Consider the following 14790-nt stretch of genomic DNA (forward strand, 5'->3'; position numbering starts at 1 on the left):
TTCACATACAACACTGTATATTACCACAAATAAATTAACAAATAATAAGGTATATCCCAGAAGACTGACATTTAGCCTAAGGTGCAGTTACAAAACAAGTCGAAAAGTAAACAGAATAACGCTGTTGGGACTTCGCATGTGATGAGAGCTGGGTGCTGGCAGGGAGTTCAGTAGTCCCACAGCCTGGGGGTAGAAGCTATTTCCCATCCTAACGGTCCTTGTCCTAATGCTACATTACCTCCTGCCCGGTGGTAGGAGGTCAAAGACATTGTGGGATGGATGGGAGAGATCCTCGAGCTGGCACACTGAGTGCACTGCATTCAACCAAAGGACCATCACGCTTTGCAATGCTGAGAATCATTACAGGCATCTATCCAAAGTAATCCAAATTTATTAAAAACACATGGAACACTGGGTCGAACATTGAAATAAGTACAGGTCCATGCTTTCCGATTCAGCAACACAAACAAACCGGGCTCAAAAACGGTTACTTTTCCCAAGCAGCAAGTCTGATCAATAGCTCCAACCACTAACACACCCACAACACCCCCACCACCAATACTTTTATCATTTCCTGTCAGTTAACTTGCATACAGTCGCTCTCGTAGCTACCGTCATTTTATGGGCATAAAAAACAATGTATATAAGCTAAGTATTTGTTTTTTATTATTGTGTTCTTTATCTTATTGTTTTTTTTGCGCTGCATCGAATCAGAAGGAACAATTACTTCATTCTCCCTTACCCTTGTGTGCTGGAAATGACATTAAACAATCTTGAATCTTTTAGAGACCAGCTGTAAAGCATTTGTATGCAAAACGGTAACAAACCTAGGATTTCTGGCTTCCAACATTGCATCAGAGACCATAAACATCCAAAGTTCATGGGGTCTTTTAACACTGAAGTCGCTGCACAATGGGGAAGAACAGAGCCACTTGAGATGGAGAAAGACGGGACTCCTTGCACTTCAAAGCATTGTTTACCTCACACATACAGTTTGTGTCAGATGGGTAGAGAAAGAAAAACACATCTTGAAAGAAAAAGCAGCTAATAGCCACAAAAGCTCAACTTAGTTCCTTTGTATGATGAAGGAGACGTGCAATTATCCCAAAACTCTCTTAGCATCAGGAATTAAAACTTGTTTTTACTTGGGCAATTAAAGGAACCCGAGTTGATTTAGAACTCATCAGTGACAATAAAAATTTACTGATATTCATCAGTTTATTTCCATTTAATTGCTAATATTACAGACAGCTAATGGACTCCAAGGAGCAAGTATTTAGCAATAATCCTATCTTTCTAGTTGCCACATTAACAGAAGCGAATCAGTTTCAATTTTCTTTTCTGCTATGCAGTCTTTAAACTTAATAGTCTCAGAATTCTCAATATACAGTCATTCAATCGTACAGCATTCAAATGGGTCCAGTGAGTCTGTGCCAATAATTAATGCAAATGCACCCATTTATATTAATCCAACACTAATCCCATTTTTTTTATTTTCCCCCCATTTTTATCAACTCCCTCGAGAATTAACCACTCAACTACCCATTTAGCTTATAAAGCTGGATGTCCTTTGAGATGTCAGAGGAAACTGGAGTGCCAACAATAAGCGCTCACAGTCACAGAGAGAAAATAGAAAGCAAGCTTATTATTGAAGTACATATATATCCACCAATACTGCCCAAAGATTTATTTTCTTGCAGGCATTCATTGTAGATACAGAGAAACGCAATGAAATCAATGAAAAACTACAAAGACAGAAAACCAATGAGCAAAAGACAAACTGGACAAATAACACATATGTAATAAATAATAGAGAATACCAATTGTAAAGTCCTTGAACGCGAGTCCATGGGCTGCAGAATCTGTTTAGTGTTGAAGTAAATGCCGACTGTTTACTCTTCTCCATAGATGCTGCCTGACCTGTTGAGTAGCTCCACATTCTGCATGTGTTGCTTTGGACCTCCAGTATTGTGAGCTTCTAGTGTTTGTGAAGCCATCCACACTGGTTCAGGAGCCAAATAGTTGAAGGGTATTAACTCTTCCTGAACCTCGACATGGACAGATCTGAAGGTTACAAGTGAACTGGGGTAACTCGAGGTGTGAGCATGCAGCCCCCACTAACTATCCTGATTACAGGTGTTCCCCCCCCCCCCACAAAGGTAGAGCATTCCTATGAAACCATTCTTAAGCCGAAATGGTGTAAAGCGAAGAACCATTAACTTATACGGGAAAAATTTTCATAAAAGCAAAAATCCTCTTTGTAATGCGAAAACAGGTTACTAATGTAGGTCTCTTGTAAAAGTGAAGCGACGTAAAGCGAACATTCGTAAAGCGGGGGACAGCTGTATTCCAAAATAATTTGATCACACTTGAACATCTCAATGTATTTACCTGCAACCTTTTGGTTTTTTCTGACGAGAATGACTTCCGAGATGATCGTGGTTATTGCAGCATTTGAAACTATTGACATGAAAGATGAGTGCCAGGTGACATTTCCTGTCTGTGTTCTTTCTCCGGGTGGATACTGGCCTCAATCCCACCATCCACTAACAACATTTCGGGCCAAAACCATTCATCATTGACGTTTGATAACTGTTGGCTAGTTATTCCAGTCCATACATGTCAGCTCTTCTGCCGAGTCCTCCAGCATTTCTAGCATCTGCAGAATCTCTCGTGGTTATATGTGTAGCTAGCTCAGCTCTTGGTTAACGGTGACCACCTTCCCAGGATAATGGGGAGCTCAGACCGATAAACATGCTCTTCTTTTCCTATTTACATTACGGCACCACTGCAGCGTAGCGGTTAGTGTGGCACTATTGCAGTTCGGGGCATTCCGGCACCTTCTGTAAGGTGTCTGTACGGCCTCCCTGTTGAATGCGTGGATTTTCCCGGATGCTCCGCTTTTCTCCAAGGCCTACCGGGTAGTCTAATTGGTCATTGTATATTGTCCTGTGGTTAGGCAAGGGTTAATCGGGTTTGTTGGGGGTTGCTGGGGTGGCTCGAAGGGCCTATTTGATGCTGTACCACTAAATAGATAAATATTTGCCACACACTAAAAAAAATAACAAACTGCAGGAATCTCAAGCTAATGATTAGTAACATTCAAGAAAAGTATGCTTGAACATTTAATCTACAGGTTAACTCAAATCAGCTAAGTACCTTACTCCACTTAACTGACATATTCAAAATGTTGTTGAGTTCAGCAGTCATGCTACTCCAGGGCAGCGGTCTAATTATAATTCCAAGATGTTGCAGTGTAATGCGTGTCCCCATAAAACTCTTTGCCTGATGAAAATGCGGTTTCAGCAGGAGCTCCGTATGTGCACATTCAGCTCAGGTCTGTGGACGTCACAAAAGGCTTGAAATTCCAGCCAACAGGCAATACTAATGCAGAGTAAGTCCAGTATTTTTTTTTAAAAGAGAGCTCAGTGATTGGCCCTTCTAGGCCAATCGGCCCACATTACCCAACTACACCCATGTGACCAATTAACCTACTAACCCATACACGTTTTTAACGTGACAGGAAACTGAAGCACCTGGAGAAAACGCACACAGACACGGGGATAGAACATACAAACTCCTTATAGGCAGCAGCAAGAATTGAACCCGGGTCTCTGGCACAGTAATTGCATTGGGCTAACCGCTTTATTATCATGCCACCCCCAACCAACCAGACACACATGTTCCTTGGACATATCTGCAAACACCAATACCGAAGAACAGAAAAAGCCTACAAAATTGGTAGATATAGCCCAGTCTATCACAGGCAAAGCTCTCCCCACGCTTGAGCACATTTACATGTAACTCTGCCAAAAGAAAGCAGCGTCCACCATCAAGGACCAATACAATCTGGGCCATGCTCTCTTGCTACTGCCACCATCAGGAAGGAGATACAGGGGCCACAGGTCCCACATCACCAGGTTCAGGAACAGTTATCACCCTTCAACCACCAGGCTCCTGAACTAATGTGGATAACTTCACTCACCTCAACCCCGAAATTATTCCACAATCCATGGACTCACTTGCAAAGACTCTACAACTCATGTTTATTGTACAGGTGGCCCCCATTTTTCGAACGTTCGCTTTACGACAGCTTGCTGTTGCAAAAGACCTACATTAGTACCTGTTTTCGCTAACCAAACAGGATTTTCGTTTTTATGACAAAAAGACTCCTGCTTTATACATGTGTTTACCCCAAGAAAGACTACCATGACCGTGAGGCCTTGCGTAGGCAGTTGTGTGCACATGCGTGTACGTGCGTAGGCGTGTACGTGCATTTTTTTTTCTCCAAATCCATTTTGGCTCGCTGTCTTCTCTATTCTGATAAGTGAAATTACACCATACATACAATATTTCTACTTTATATAGGCTGTATATTTATCATATCATTCCTGCTTTTACTATATGTTCGTGATATTTTAGGTTTTATGTGTTATTTGGTTTGATTTGGCAGGTTATTTTTTGGGTCTGGGAACGCTCAAAAATTTTTCCCATATAAATTAATGGTAATTGCTTCTTCACTTTACGACATTTCGGTTTACAAACGGTTTCATAGGAACACTCTACCTTCGGATAGCTGGGGTGGTGGGGGGGGGGGGGCCTGTTTTTTTTTTAATTAATATTATTACTTTTTTTGTATTTGCAGTTTGTCTTTTTTTTGCACATTGGTTGTTTATCATTGATTCTTCATTGATTCTTTTGTATCTCTTTGTTCTACCATGAATGCCTGTAAGAAAGTGAATCTCGGTAGCAAATTTGACATATACAGTAAGTGCTTTGATAATGAATTTGCTCTGAACTTTGAAGAATCTATCTGCCAGTTATTCCATTATCGTACATACAACATGGCAATGAGAGTCAGTGGTTGAAGTGCTCGGAAGTGGTGCTATTGGATATGTCAGAAACCATGGCAGGTTCAATCCTGACCTGGGGAGCTGCAGGCTCATTCTGTCTGTGACCATGTTGGTTTTCTCTCAGTGCTTCAACTTTGTCACACATCCCAAAGACTAGATTGCTGGGTCAATTGGCTGTTGTAAATTGCCCCCTGGTGTGTAGGTTAGTGGCAGAGTCGGATAGGAATGCGGGGAGAAAAGAAATGGGACGAATTAAACCTGAGTGGTTGGTCGTTGGCACAAACTCAAAGGTTAGCTTCATTTCTTACACGTGTATCGAAACTTAACAGTAAAATGTGCCGTTTACCATCACTGTTCGTGATGTGCCAGGGCCAGCCCTCACGCTTTAATACCAACGCAGCATGCGACAACTTACTCAACCTAACCAGTATGTCTTTGGAATAAGGGAGAGAAGTACAGAACTTGGAGGAAACCCACATGGTCCCAACCAGAATGTACAAACTCCTTAAAGACAGCGGTGGAAATTGAACCACCGTGATGCACAGTTCTGCCTTGGTCCTGCTCATGCTACCTAGAACATCTGGCAGTCAGATGTTGTCCTTTTTATCTGCTGATGGAGTTTTCCACCAGCAGTGTACATTCCACCTCAGACCCATGTCAGGCAGGCTCATGAGTCTGCTATAATCAGTGGGCACAACACAGTGTACCCTGATACCTTCCCAATCATTGAGGGGGGATTGGGGATTTCAACCAGGCCATCTCTGAACAACTACTGCAAGCTTATCACCTGCGGAACCAGAGGAGCCAACATACTTGATCACAGTTATAACACCATCAGAAACTGTGACTGTGCCACCCCACCTTGAAACGTCTGATCAGCTGGCGGTATTTCTCCTCCCAGCGTATAGGCAGAGACCAAAGACTGCAGCACCAGTGGTGAGAAGCGGGCAGGATGAGTGTTTACAGGACTGCTTCGAGTCAGTGGACTGGAAAATATTCAGGAATTCATGTCCAAATCTGAACGAATATGCCACATTTGTCAGTGACTTCATCAACACCTGTGAGGATGAGTGTGTGCTTTCAAGAACATACCACACATACCCAACTAAAAGTCGTAGAGGTACCAGGAGATCTAGTCTTCTATGGGCTAGATCTGTGGTATTCAAGACCACTGAAGAGGCGGGCTCTTCTAGAAGCCCAGTGTGCCTTCAGGGTGCCAGATTTTCGTGGCTCTGCAGGCGGGCACATCCAAGGCTGGTGCCACCGCCAATGACTGACGCGACGTGAGAGAACAAGGAAGATCCAAAGCAGCGGGCTTGCTGTTGGTCATGTGCCCAGGGGCACAGAGCTCAGAAAAAGTGATGCAACAGACTTTCAACGTCATAAATCAGTGAGCCACTTTGTACACCTCCCCTCTCGCTGTGAAACGGGGACATCTCTTTTTCCCTCATTTGGGAGAGAGCCTGTGGTACGTCGAATACTGGGTGAAAGAGTAGTCTTTGGGATACTGCTAGTCTGTGCCTTTATTGATGCTTTGCTGCATGCTCGAGTGCTTGGTGGAGGGTGCTGATGCTTTTTTGCTGGTAGGGAGAGGGGAGTCGTTTCCTTGCTGGTGCTTCTGTGTTGGTGGGGGGGGCGGGAGTTTGGCTTTGGGGTTCTAACATTTAACTGTCATTCATTCTTGGGGGCTCTTCTCTGTTTTCATGGATGTTTGCGAAGAAAAAGAACTTCAGGATGTACATTGTATACATTGCTCTGACATTAAGTGTACCATTTGAAATCCATTGATCAATAATTATACAAGTCCAGGTACGAACTATAGAAAGCTATTTTTTCTTTGAAAGAGCAAAGAAAATTTTGATCGAGTTTGAAGACAGAATCGGATGCACGTCAGCTGTGGCAGGGTTTGCAGGTCAATGCTTCCTACAAAGCAAAACCAAACATCATGAATAGCAGTGATACTTCACCACCAGGAGAGCTTGCACCTTTTATTCCCACTTTGTCTGAATCTCTGCAGGATCTGGTGACCCTACGAATTGCCTCGGAGGCTGAAGTCAGAACATCTTTCAAGAGGGCAAACCCCCGTAGGGCATCGGGCCCTGATTAGTGTACCTGGCAGGACTCTGAAAACCCCTGCCAATCAAGGACATTTTCAGTTTCTCACTGCTGCTGTCAAAGGTTCCCACCTGCTTCAAAAGGGCAACGGCCATACCACTACCTAAGAAAAGCAGGGTGAAATGCCTCAATGACTATCGTCCAGTGGCACTCACATCTTCTGTGATGAAATGCTTTGAGAGCTTGGTCATGACTAGAATCAGCTCCTGCCTAATTAAGGACCTGGACCCGCTACAATTGGCTAATCACCATAACAGGTCTATAGCAGGAGCAATCTCACTGGCTCTCCATTCAGCCTTGGATCACCTGGACAGTAATAACTACGTCAGGCTGCTGTTTACTGACCACAGCTCAGCACGCAACACAATCACACCCTCAGTTCTAGTTAACAAGTTCCAAAACCTGGGCCTCTGTATGTCCCTCTGCAAGTGGATCCTCATTGAGAGACCACTGTCTGTGCAGATCGGAAGTAATCTCTCCTCCTTACTGAGAATTAACACTGATTCACCTCAAGAGTATGTGCTTAACCCTCTACTCTACTCTCTCTACATCCACAACTGTGTGGCTAGGCACAGCTCAAAAACACCATCTATAGATTTGCCAATGACTGAACTATTGTTGACAGAATTTCACATGGCGATGGGGTGTACAGGAGAGGAAATAAATCAGCTGGTTGAGTGGCATTTCAACAACAACCTTGCACTCAATGACAGCAAGACCAAGAAATTGACTGAGAGCTTCAGGAAGAAAAAGTAATGGGAACACACATCAGTCCTCATCAAGAGATCAGAAGTGGAAAAAGTAAGCACTTTCAAGTTCCTAGGGGTCAACGCCTCCGAGGATTTATCCTGGGCGCAATATATTGCCAAACATGAGAAAATCTGCAGATGCTGGAAGTCCAAAACAACACACACAAAATGCTGGAGGAACTCAGCAGGTCAGGATGAAGGGCCTCGGTCTGAAACGTTGAAGTTTACTCTTTTCCATAGATACTCCCTGACTTGCTGAGTTCCTCCAGAATTTTTTTGTGTGTGTTTCCCAACATATTGATGCAAGTACAAAGGCAGCAAGGCAATGGCTATATTTCACTCAGAGTTTGAGGGGAATTGGTATGTCACCAAAGATACCCGCAAATTTCTACAAGTGTATGATGAAGAGAAATCTAACTGGGTGCATTACCATCTGGTATGGAGGGGACCACTTAGCCAGCTCCATCATGGCACTAGCCTCTCCACAATTGAGGACACCTTCAAAATACCGTGTCCCAAAAAGACAGCGTCCATCGAGGTCCCCACCACCCAGGATATGCCTTGTTCTCATTGCTACCATCAAGGTGGTGTACTGAAGCCTGAAGACACACACTCAACATTTCAGGAACAGCTTCTTCTCCTCCATCATCAGACTTCTGAATTAACAATGAACAGTATCTCACTATTCTTCTCTTTTTGCATGACCCGTTTAAATTTAATTATACATATGCTTCAGTGTAATTTATAGTTTTTAATTCTGTATTGCAATGCACTGCTGCTGCAAAACAGCAACTTTCACACATACACCAGTATGATTCTGATTAGCCACTGTTCTACCCAATTTATTTTTAAGAGATACAACACAATAACAGGCCCTGTCCACACAATCCTAGTGGGCTAAAGGGCCCATTTCTTTGGTGTCTCTATGCATGATGCCTGGGATTTTCTTGCTTAGAAATTAAAACTTATAGAAGCTTTAGTACCAGTTCTAGGAGAAGGAATCGGGAGAGTCAAAAATGATTCAGCATCAGCAGCCTTAGAAAGCACCAAGCTTGCACAGCACATTTCCATCACAGGAGTGAAATCTGCAGATGGGACAGAAAAAGCAATGGATAAGGACAGGAAGCTGGCATTGAATACTATTGGGAAGTGGGGCTCAGATTTATTTATTACATGTACATCAAAACATAGTGAACTATGGTACATTGTTTACGTGAACAACCAGCATATCCAAGGATGTACTGGTTGTACACAAATGTGTACACGTAATGTACATAATTACGGCCACATATTCTGGCATCAAAAAATCAATGCTAGAATAGCTACAGCAAATTAATAATTACAGAAACAATATTCAAGGATAATAGAGATAGAAATGTTTACCCGACTGAAGGAAAAAAATGCACTAATAGACAATGCCAAATCCAAGCTCGCAAAATTGATTTTGAGTTAGAATGCATTAACGATCATTTAGGTTTAGTTTAAGTAGTGGAAGAGTTAAACTGAAGACAGTTATGATGCATAAATGAAGGAAACGGACTGTACAATGGGTAGAAGGTAGCATTAAAGGCTCAGCAAGCGCTGTTGTTTTGACGTGCTGGGAGTCTGGTTCAGCATGAGAGAGTGACCAGCCAGCAGATCATAGCCGAAGTTTGTGATTAGATTCAAGAGTGGACAAGAGCTTCTGCTTTGGGCACAATTAGTGCTCGTTTTCAGTTTTGTTGAAATTAATACTCCATCTTGTTTGCATCAAAGTTAATTTTCTTGAACGAGGTACTTTTTCCAGCAACATTCTTAATTTCCTCGCTTTTTTAAATGTTAAAGCATATTCCTTGGTGCATTCTTTATTTTATGAAGTTAGGAAAGCTAATAAGGTTTAAAAACATACACTTAAATTGTGCAATAAATAATGGACTCAGCGGGTTATTTTAGTCACCAAGTGATGAGGATCTGCACCAGGAGTTTGCAGTGAGGTTCACGGATTGCATGTCATCTCAGATAGAGTTAAGCAAGTTCAGAATACTCCATTTGTTCAACACAATACCTTCTGCATCTCGTACAAACCATCTGAATGTGCCCCAATACTTAATGCCTGCAGGCAGAAATCCGATCATTGTAATTTTAGCCTGTTTTTCATGGACACTGACACAGCAGATCAGATTTCCTCCCCAGCCAGCTTATTGACTATTGGAATACATGCAGCCAGGAAGGTTTCCTTGGCTTAAGCCTGTTTCCTGGATACGTGAGCAACATTTTGGTTTTCAGGGTCAACAATGAACATTTCATGATCTTCAAGAGTGGATGAATTCCTTTGCATCATATTGGGATGATATGTACCAACTTAAGGCAGCTATAAGTTAGCATGAATTTTAGAGCGCCTGTCTGTCATTCCAGGAGATGTTGGTTAAGTTCCAATGACCTAGGTTTGATTTCCGTCTCTGGTGTTTTGTAGAGTTCAAATTCATTTATTATCATCAGAGTCATGGAACACGACAGCACAGTAACAGGCCCTTCAGTCCATCTCAAGGTCCTGTCCCGAGCCTTTGACTCATCAGGCCGGTCGGTGCTTATGCCAGTTTCTGTGGTGTGAAACCACTGAGAATACGAGACTCACCCGCCCCGCCCCCAGATAGGATGCCAGTCTATCACGAGGTTGACCTCCCAGTATTTTTTGCCGGGACCCATTTTTCAGCTGGGTGGACTGGAACAATGTGTGTGGTTAAGTGCCTTGCTCAAGGACACACACGCTGCTTCGGCTGGGGCTCGAACTCACGACCTTCAGGTAGCTAGTCAAACACCCTAACCACTTGGCCACACGCCATACAGTCCACCTAGTCTATGCCAAATTGGTAATCTGCCTAGTCCCATCGAGTTGCACTTGGACCATAACCCTCCATACCCCTCCCATCCATGTAACCATCAAAATTTCTTACATGTTAAAATTGAACCTGCATCCACCGCTTCCACTAGCAGCTCATTCCACTCTCTCACCAACTTTTGAGTGAAGTTCCCCCTTAAAACATTTCACCTTTTACCCTTAATCCATGACCCCTCACCTTAGCCATGTGTGTCATCACCCAATAAATCTAAGCATACGCTGGGGGTACCTCCTGTATTGCCACACATTCTGGCGCCAACAAGCAGCAACACCACCATAACAGCAAAACAATTCCCTTTCTTTCCTCTCGCCCATCCATTCGCACACACACACACACAGAGAGGCCTCTAACTCCAATAGGGGATGCCTCCAGCAGACACTCAAGACATTGGGCATCCAGTCAACTCGCAAACTCACAGACCTGGAGCTTTGGCCATCAGACCTAGACTTCCAGACCTAACTTTGGTCTTCAACCTTTGATCATTGGTGTCAACCCCAGCACTTTGAACCCGAGGCCTTGAACTCTGGACTTACGACTCATTGACCTAGGAGATCACTGGGACTGGCCAACCTGGAGTGTCAGTAGCCTGCCGGCATCACTGGTCTTCATCCACAGCACTTGCTGATCTGACATCCATCCAAGGGGACTGCTAACCTTTGACTGGGACTCCTGCCTGATCTCTCAACTCCTCACATCTCTGTTCCTAAACCCTAACCTGACCCCAACTTCCTGCTCTTTCCAAAGCCATCCTAACCCAAAACATAACCAAGTCTGAGCAACAGCCTCAACAGACATCGCAATTTGGCTCCACCTGACCGGGAAAACAAGCTGGCACATTTCTTCCCCCCCCCCCCCTCGATTGTTCACTCTCCCACTTACTCTTTGAGCAGACACCTTTGTTTACAGCCCATCCCCTCAGTGACTCATTTTACTCCACCAAAGACTGATGAATGGTTCATCAGTCTGATGAAGGGTCTCTATATGGAATCTGCTCAACTCTGACCTCCATTTAAGGGTATTTAAATAGTGCTAGACCAGAAGACATAGGAGCAGAATTAGGCTATTTAGCTCATCATGGCTAGGAAGGTGCAGAAAAGATTTAGTTGGATGGCTCCAGTCAGCTACAAAGTCAGATTGAGGAAATTTGAGTTGTTCTTCTTGGTACAAACAGTGTTATGAGGAAAATTAATAAAGGTATACAAGATCATGAAGTGTTTAAATTGGTAAAGTCAGCAAAGCTATTCCCAATGGGCGATGATTCAAGAAACGAGGAGCAGTATCAAAGCAATGGTTTAAAGATATTTTAAAAAACCTGAAGTTTTATGATCTGTAACTTACAAAACAAAACAAACACAGTCATAGAGGCATAGAACAAAACAGCATAGATACAGGCCCTTCAGCCCAACAAGTCCATAGCAACCAAGGAAGTGTGTAGAAAGCATGAGGCTGAGTGAAGCCTTTCACAAGGGAATTGCACAGGGCCTTTGAGCACAATAATTTTAAGGGCTATTGGCAAAGTGTGAGATGGTCTAGACGACTGCATAAACAGAAAGCATGGACTTGATTGACCAAATAATCTCCTGCCAAACAATAATGACTCTATAACTGAATTAGCATGTGTGGGTAATACAATTTTAGTGCCAATTCTTTTATTCAGGATTATCAGCAGAACTTCAAAGATGTGTTGGCTGAAACAGATGGTAAGAACAGAGGAGGCAATACTCAAGTACATTTTGGCATCTCAAATCCTCACCAATGTTTTCCTGGGATCTGTAGGTTAATAGTACATTTTATTTTTTTTTAGTTCTAGAGTTGCATCGCAGAACAGGCCTTTCCAGCCCAGCAACCCGCCTATTTAACCATCGCTTAATCACAGGACAATTTACAATAACCAATTAACCTACTAACCTTTGGAATGTGGAAGGAAACTAAATCACCCAGAGGAAACCCAGGCATTTCATGGGGAGGACAATATAGACCCCTCACAGACGGTGTCATAATTGAATACCAAATATCCGACTCTGCTGTAAATGCGTTGTGCTAATCACAACCCCAATACTTAATTAGGGTGAGAATTTATCTACATATTGTCAATTTACCAAACTTTTTCATCACACATCATGCGCAGTAGATCATGCAGTGTGGTAGTGTACGGGTTAGCTCAACGTTTTACAGTGCCAGCGATCAAAAGATAGCAATTCGTTCCCTTCTGCTGTCTGTAAAGAGTTGGTGGTTCTCCCCATGGCGCGTGTTTCCTCTCAGTGCTTAAGTTTCTTCCCATTTTCCAAAAAAAAAAAGAAAAGACACAAGGATTGGGTTTATTAAGTTGGGGGCATGATATGTTGGTGCCAGAAACATGGCGACAATTACAGGCTGCATCAAGAACTTCCTCAGGCTGTGCTGGTCTTAAATGCAAACAAGGCATTTCACTGTATGTTCTGATGTACTGTACATGTGACAAATAAAGCTAATCTTTAATAGCCATCTATAAATAATACATCACTTGTTTGAGAATTTTCCCTCAAATCATGTGGTCAAAACTAATAGCTAATCATAGAACTTCTATTTGTCCTTAAAACAGATTTGCTGTAGTGCAAAACAGCTTCCAAAGAGCTACGGGTTAATCATTCCGTTTGTTTAAAGGCCGCAAAGAAGCTTCAAGACTTTCAGGTCTTCAGCAGGATTTCAACCATTCTGATGTTTTCAATAACTTCTGATGTTTTCCCATTCACTAGAAGATCTACTGGAGGGAGACAAAACTGCTGTAAAGTTATTTTAATCCAAACCTATGAAAGGAGTCCTGGATTGCCAACGAATTCTGGGGAAACTCCTAGGTCTCACAAAAACGCTTCTCAATTTCCTCCCAGAAGAAAGAGCTGGAAAGAGATTGTCAGACTGAAGCGCTGGATAGACTGCCCAAATGTTCTGGTGGCTAGCACAGTAAACTAACAACACTTGGAACTGGCAAGGTTCTCAACCAATTGGTGCTTATATCTTTGATCAGAGTTCAAGTGATAGCTTAGGTGTTGTAATATTTGTTCTTATTGATGCCATTTGAGAAGTCTTTCGTTGTCTGATGTTGATTTTGAAACGTCCATTGCTGAGTTAACAAGGCAGCTTTAGTTTGAAAAAATTTGATATTAGCTGTTACTTGTTCTGTATAAGCATCAGAATCTCATTCCAATAGTTCTAGCGTTGCTTTCAGCCTTAACTTCACAAGAAACTGAAGTCCTACACACATAACATCAGGCTGACATCATTGAAGATGCAATTGAGTAAATGCTGGGAGCAGAATGCCCACTTACCTCACTGGAGAAGGGGTGGAAAAATGAAATATAGAGCCTTCTCCAATGAAGTGAGTGAAAGATGGTAGACCCAGAGCAGATGGGCATCTGTTACAGATGGTCAGGAACGAACACACACACACACAAAAATCGGATTAGTGCTTACGTGTGGAAAATCTCAGAGACCTATTAATATAAATATACCCCAGTCTGGAAGATTATTATCAATATTTCATCATCTCATCTGATTACAGTGAAAGAAATCAGAATAACTAAGCGGAAACCTCTTATGCATATTGTCAGCCACCTAAATGTTCAACTAAGAGGCGTTATAACTCAAAAACACCATGTGGAGCAAACAGCATGCAGGAAATTGAAGGGGTTAATGGAAGAGGAGAATAGTGTTCAGTCTAGGCACAAAAATCAAATCCACGCCTGGGAATTATGACAAATATTAAAATGGATTGAGCAAACATCAAGATATCTTCAATGTGTGTGGCAGGGAAGAGTCTGTGGATGTTAAAAATCTCGAGCAACAGTGCCAAAGAAACATGAAGCCAGCTGGCATCTGTGCGTTTGCAGAAGGTGGTGTGGCGGGCGGGGGGGGGGGAAAGAGGGGGAAAAGATGTGTCCTCATTTCAGATCAAAACCCTGCTTCAGGGTCCCGAGCAGGGCTTTGATGCAAAACATCAACAATTCCTCTCTTCCCCCAACCCTCCACACACATTTACTGTTTCACCAGCAGACTGTTTTTTCACTTTTGTTCAAGATGTCACACAAGTTGATAGAGAGATTAAGGTGGTACGAGGTGTGTTGCCCTTCATTAGTCAGCGGATTGAGTTCAAGAGCTGTGACATAATGTTGCCGCTCTATAAAACTTCAGGCCGTGATCATTCATCAGGACCGGCTA

The 14790-nt window shown here is 42.8% G+C and overlaps 1 protein-coding gene across 7 annotated transcripts in view; it reads right to left on the reverse strand.

The window, feature by feature from the left end:
- The window catches only part of sfmbt2 (Scm like with four mbt domains 2), a 220724-nt gene that overhangs the window by 156697 nt on the left and 49237 nt on the right, over nt 1–14790 (reverse strand). For 4 of the 7 annotated variants that reach the window (XM_059987321.1, XM_059987320.1, XM_059987323.1 and 1 more), the window contains exon 5: nt 8701–8802. The exons of 2 other annotated variants lie outside the window; for them this stretch is intronic. In XM_059987321.1, the coding sequence (XP_059843304.1) occupies nt 8701–8802 (102 nt within the window). Of the gene's footprint in view, nt 1–2391; nt 3115–8700; nt 8803–14790 lie in introns of those variants that run through there. One more of the 7 variants, XM_059987326.1, reaches the window with a different exon arrangement.

This window comes from Hypanus sabinus, chromosome 13 (assembly GCF_030144855.1).
Source record: "Hypanus sabinus isolate sHypSab1 chromosome 13, sHypSab1.hap1, whole genome shotgun sequence".
Classification (NCBI taxonomy): Eukaryota; Metazoa; Chordata; class Chondrichthyes; order Myliobatiformes; family Dasyatidae; genus Hypanus; species Hypanus sabinus.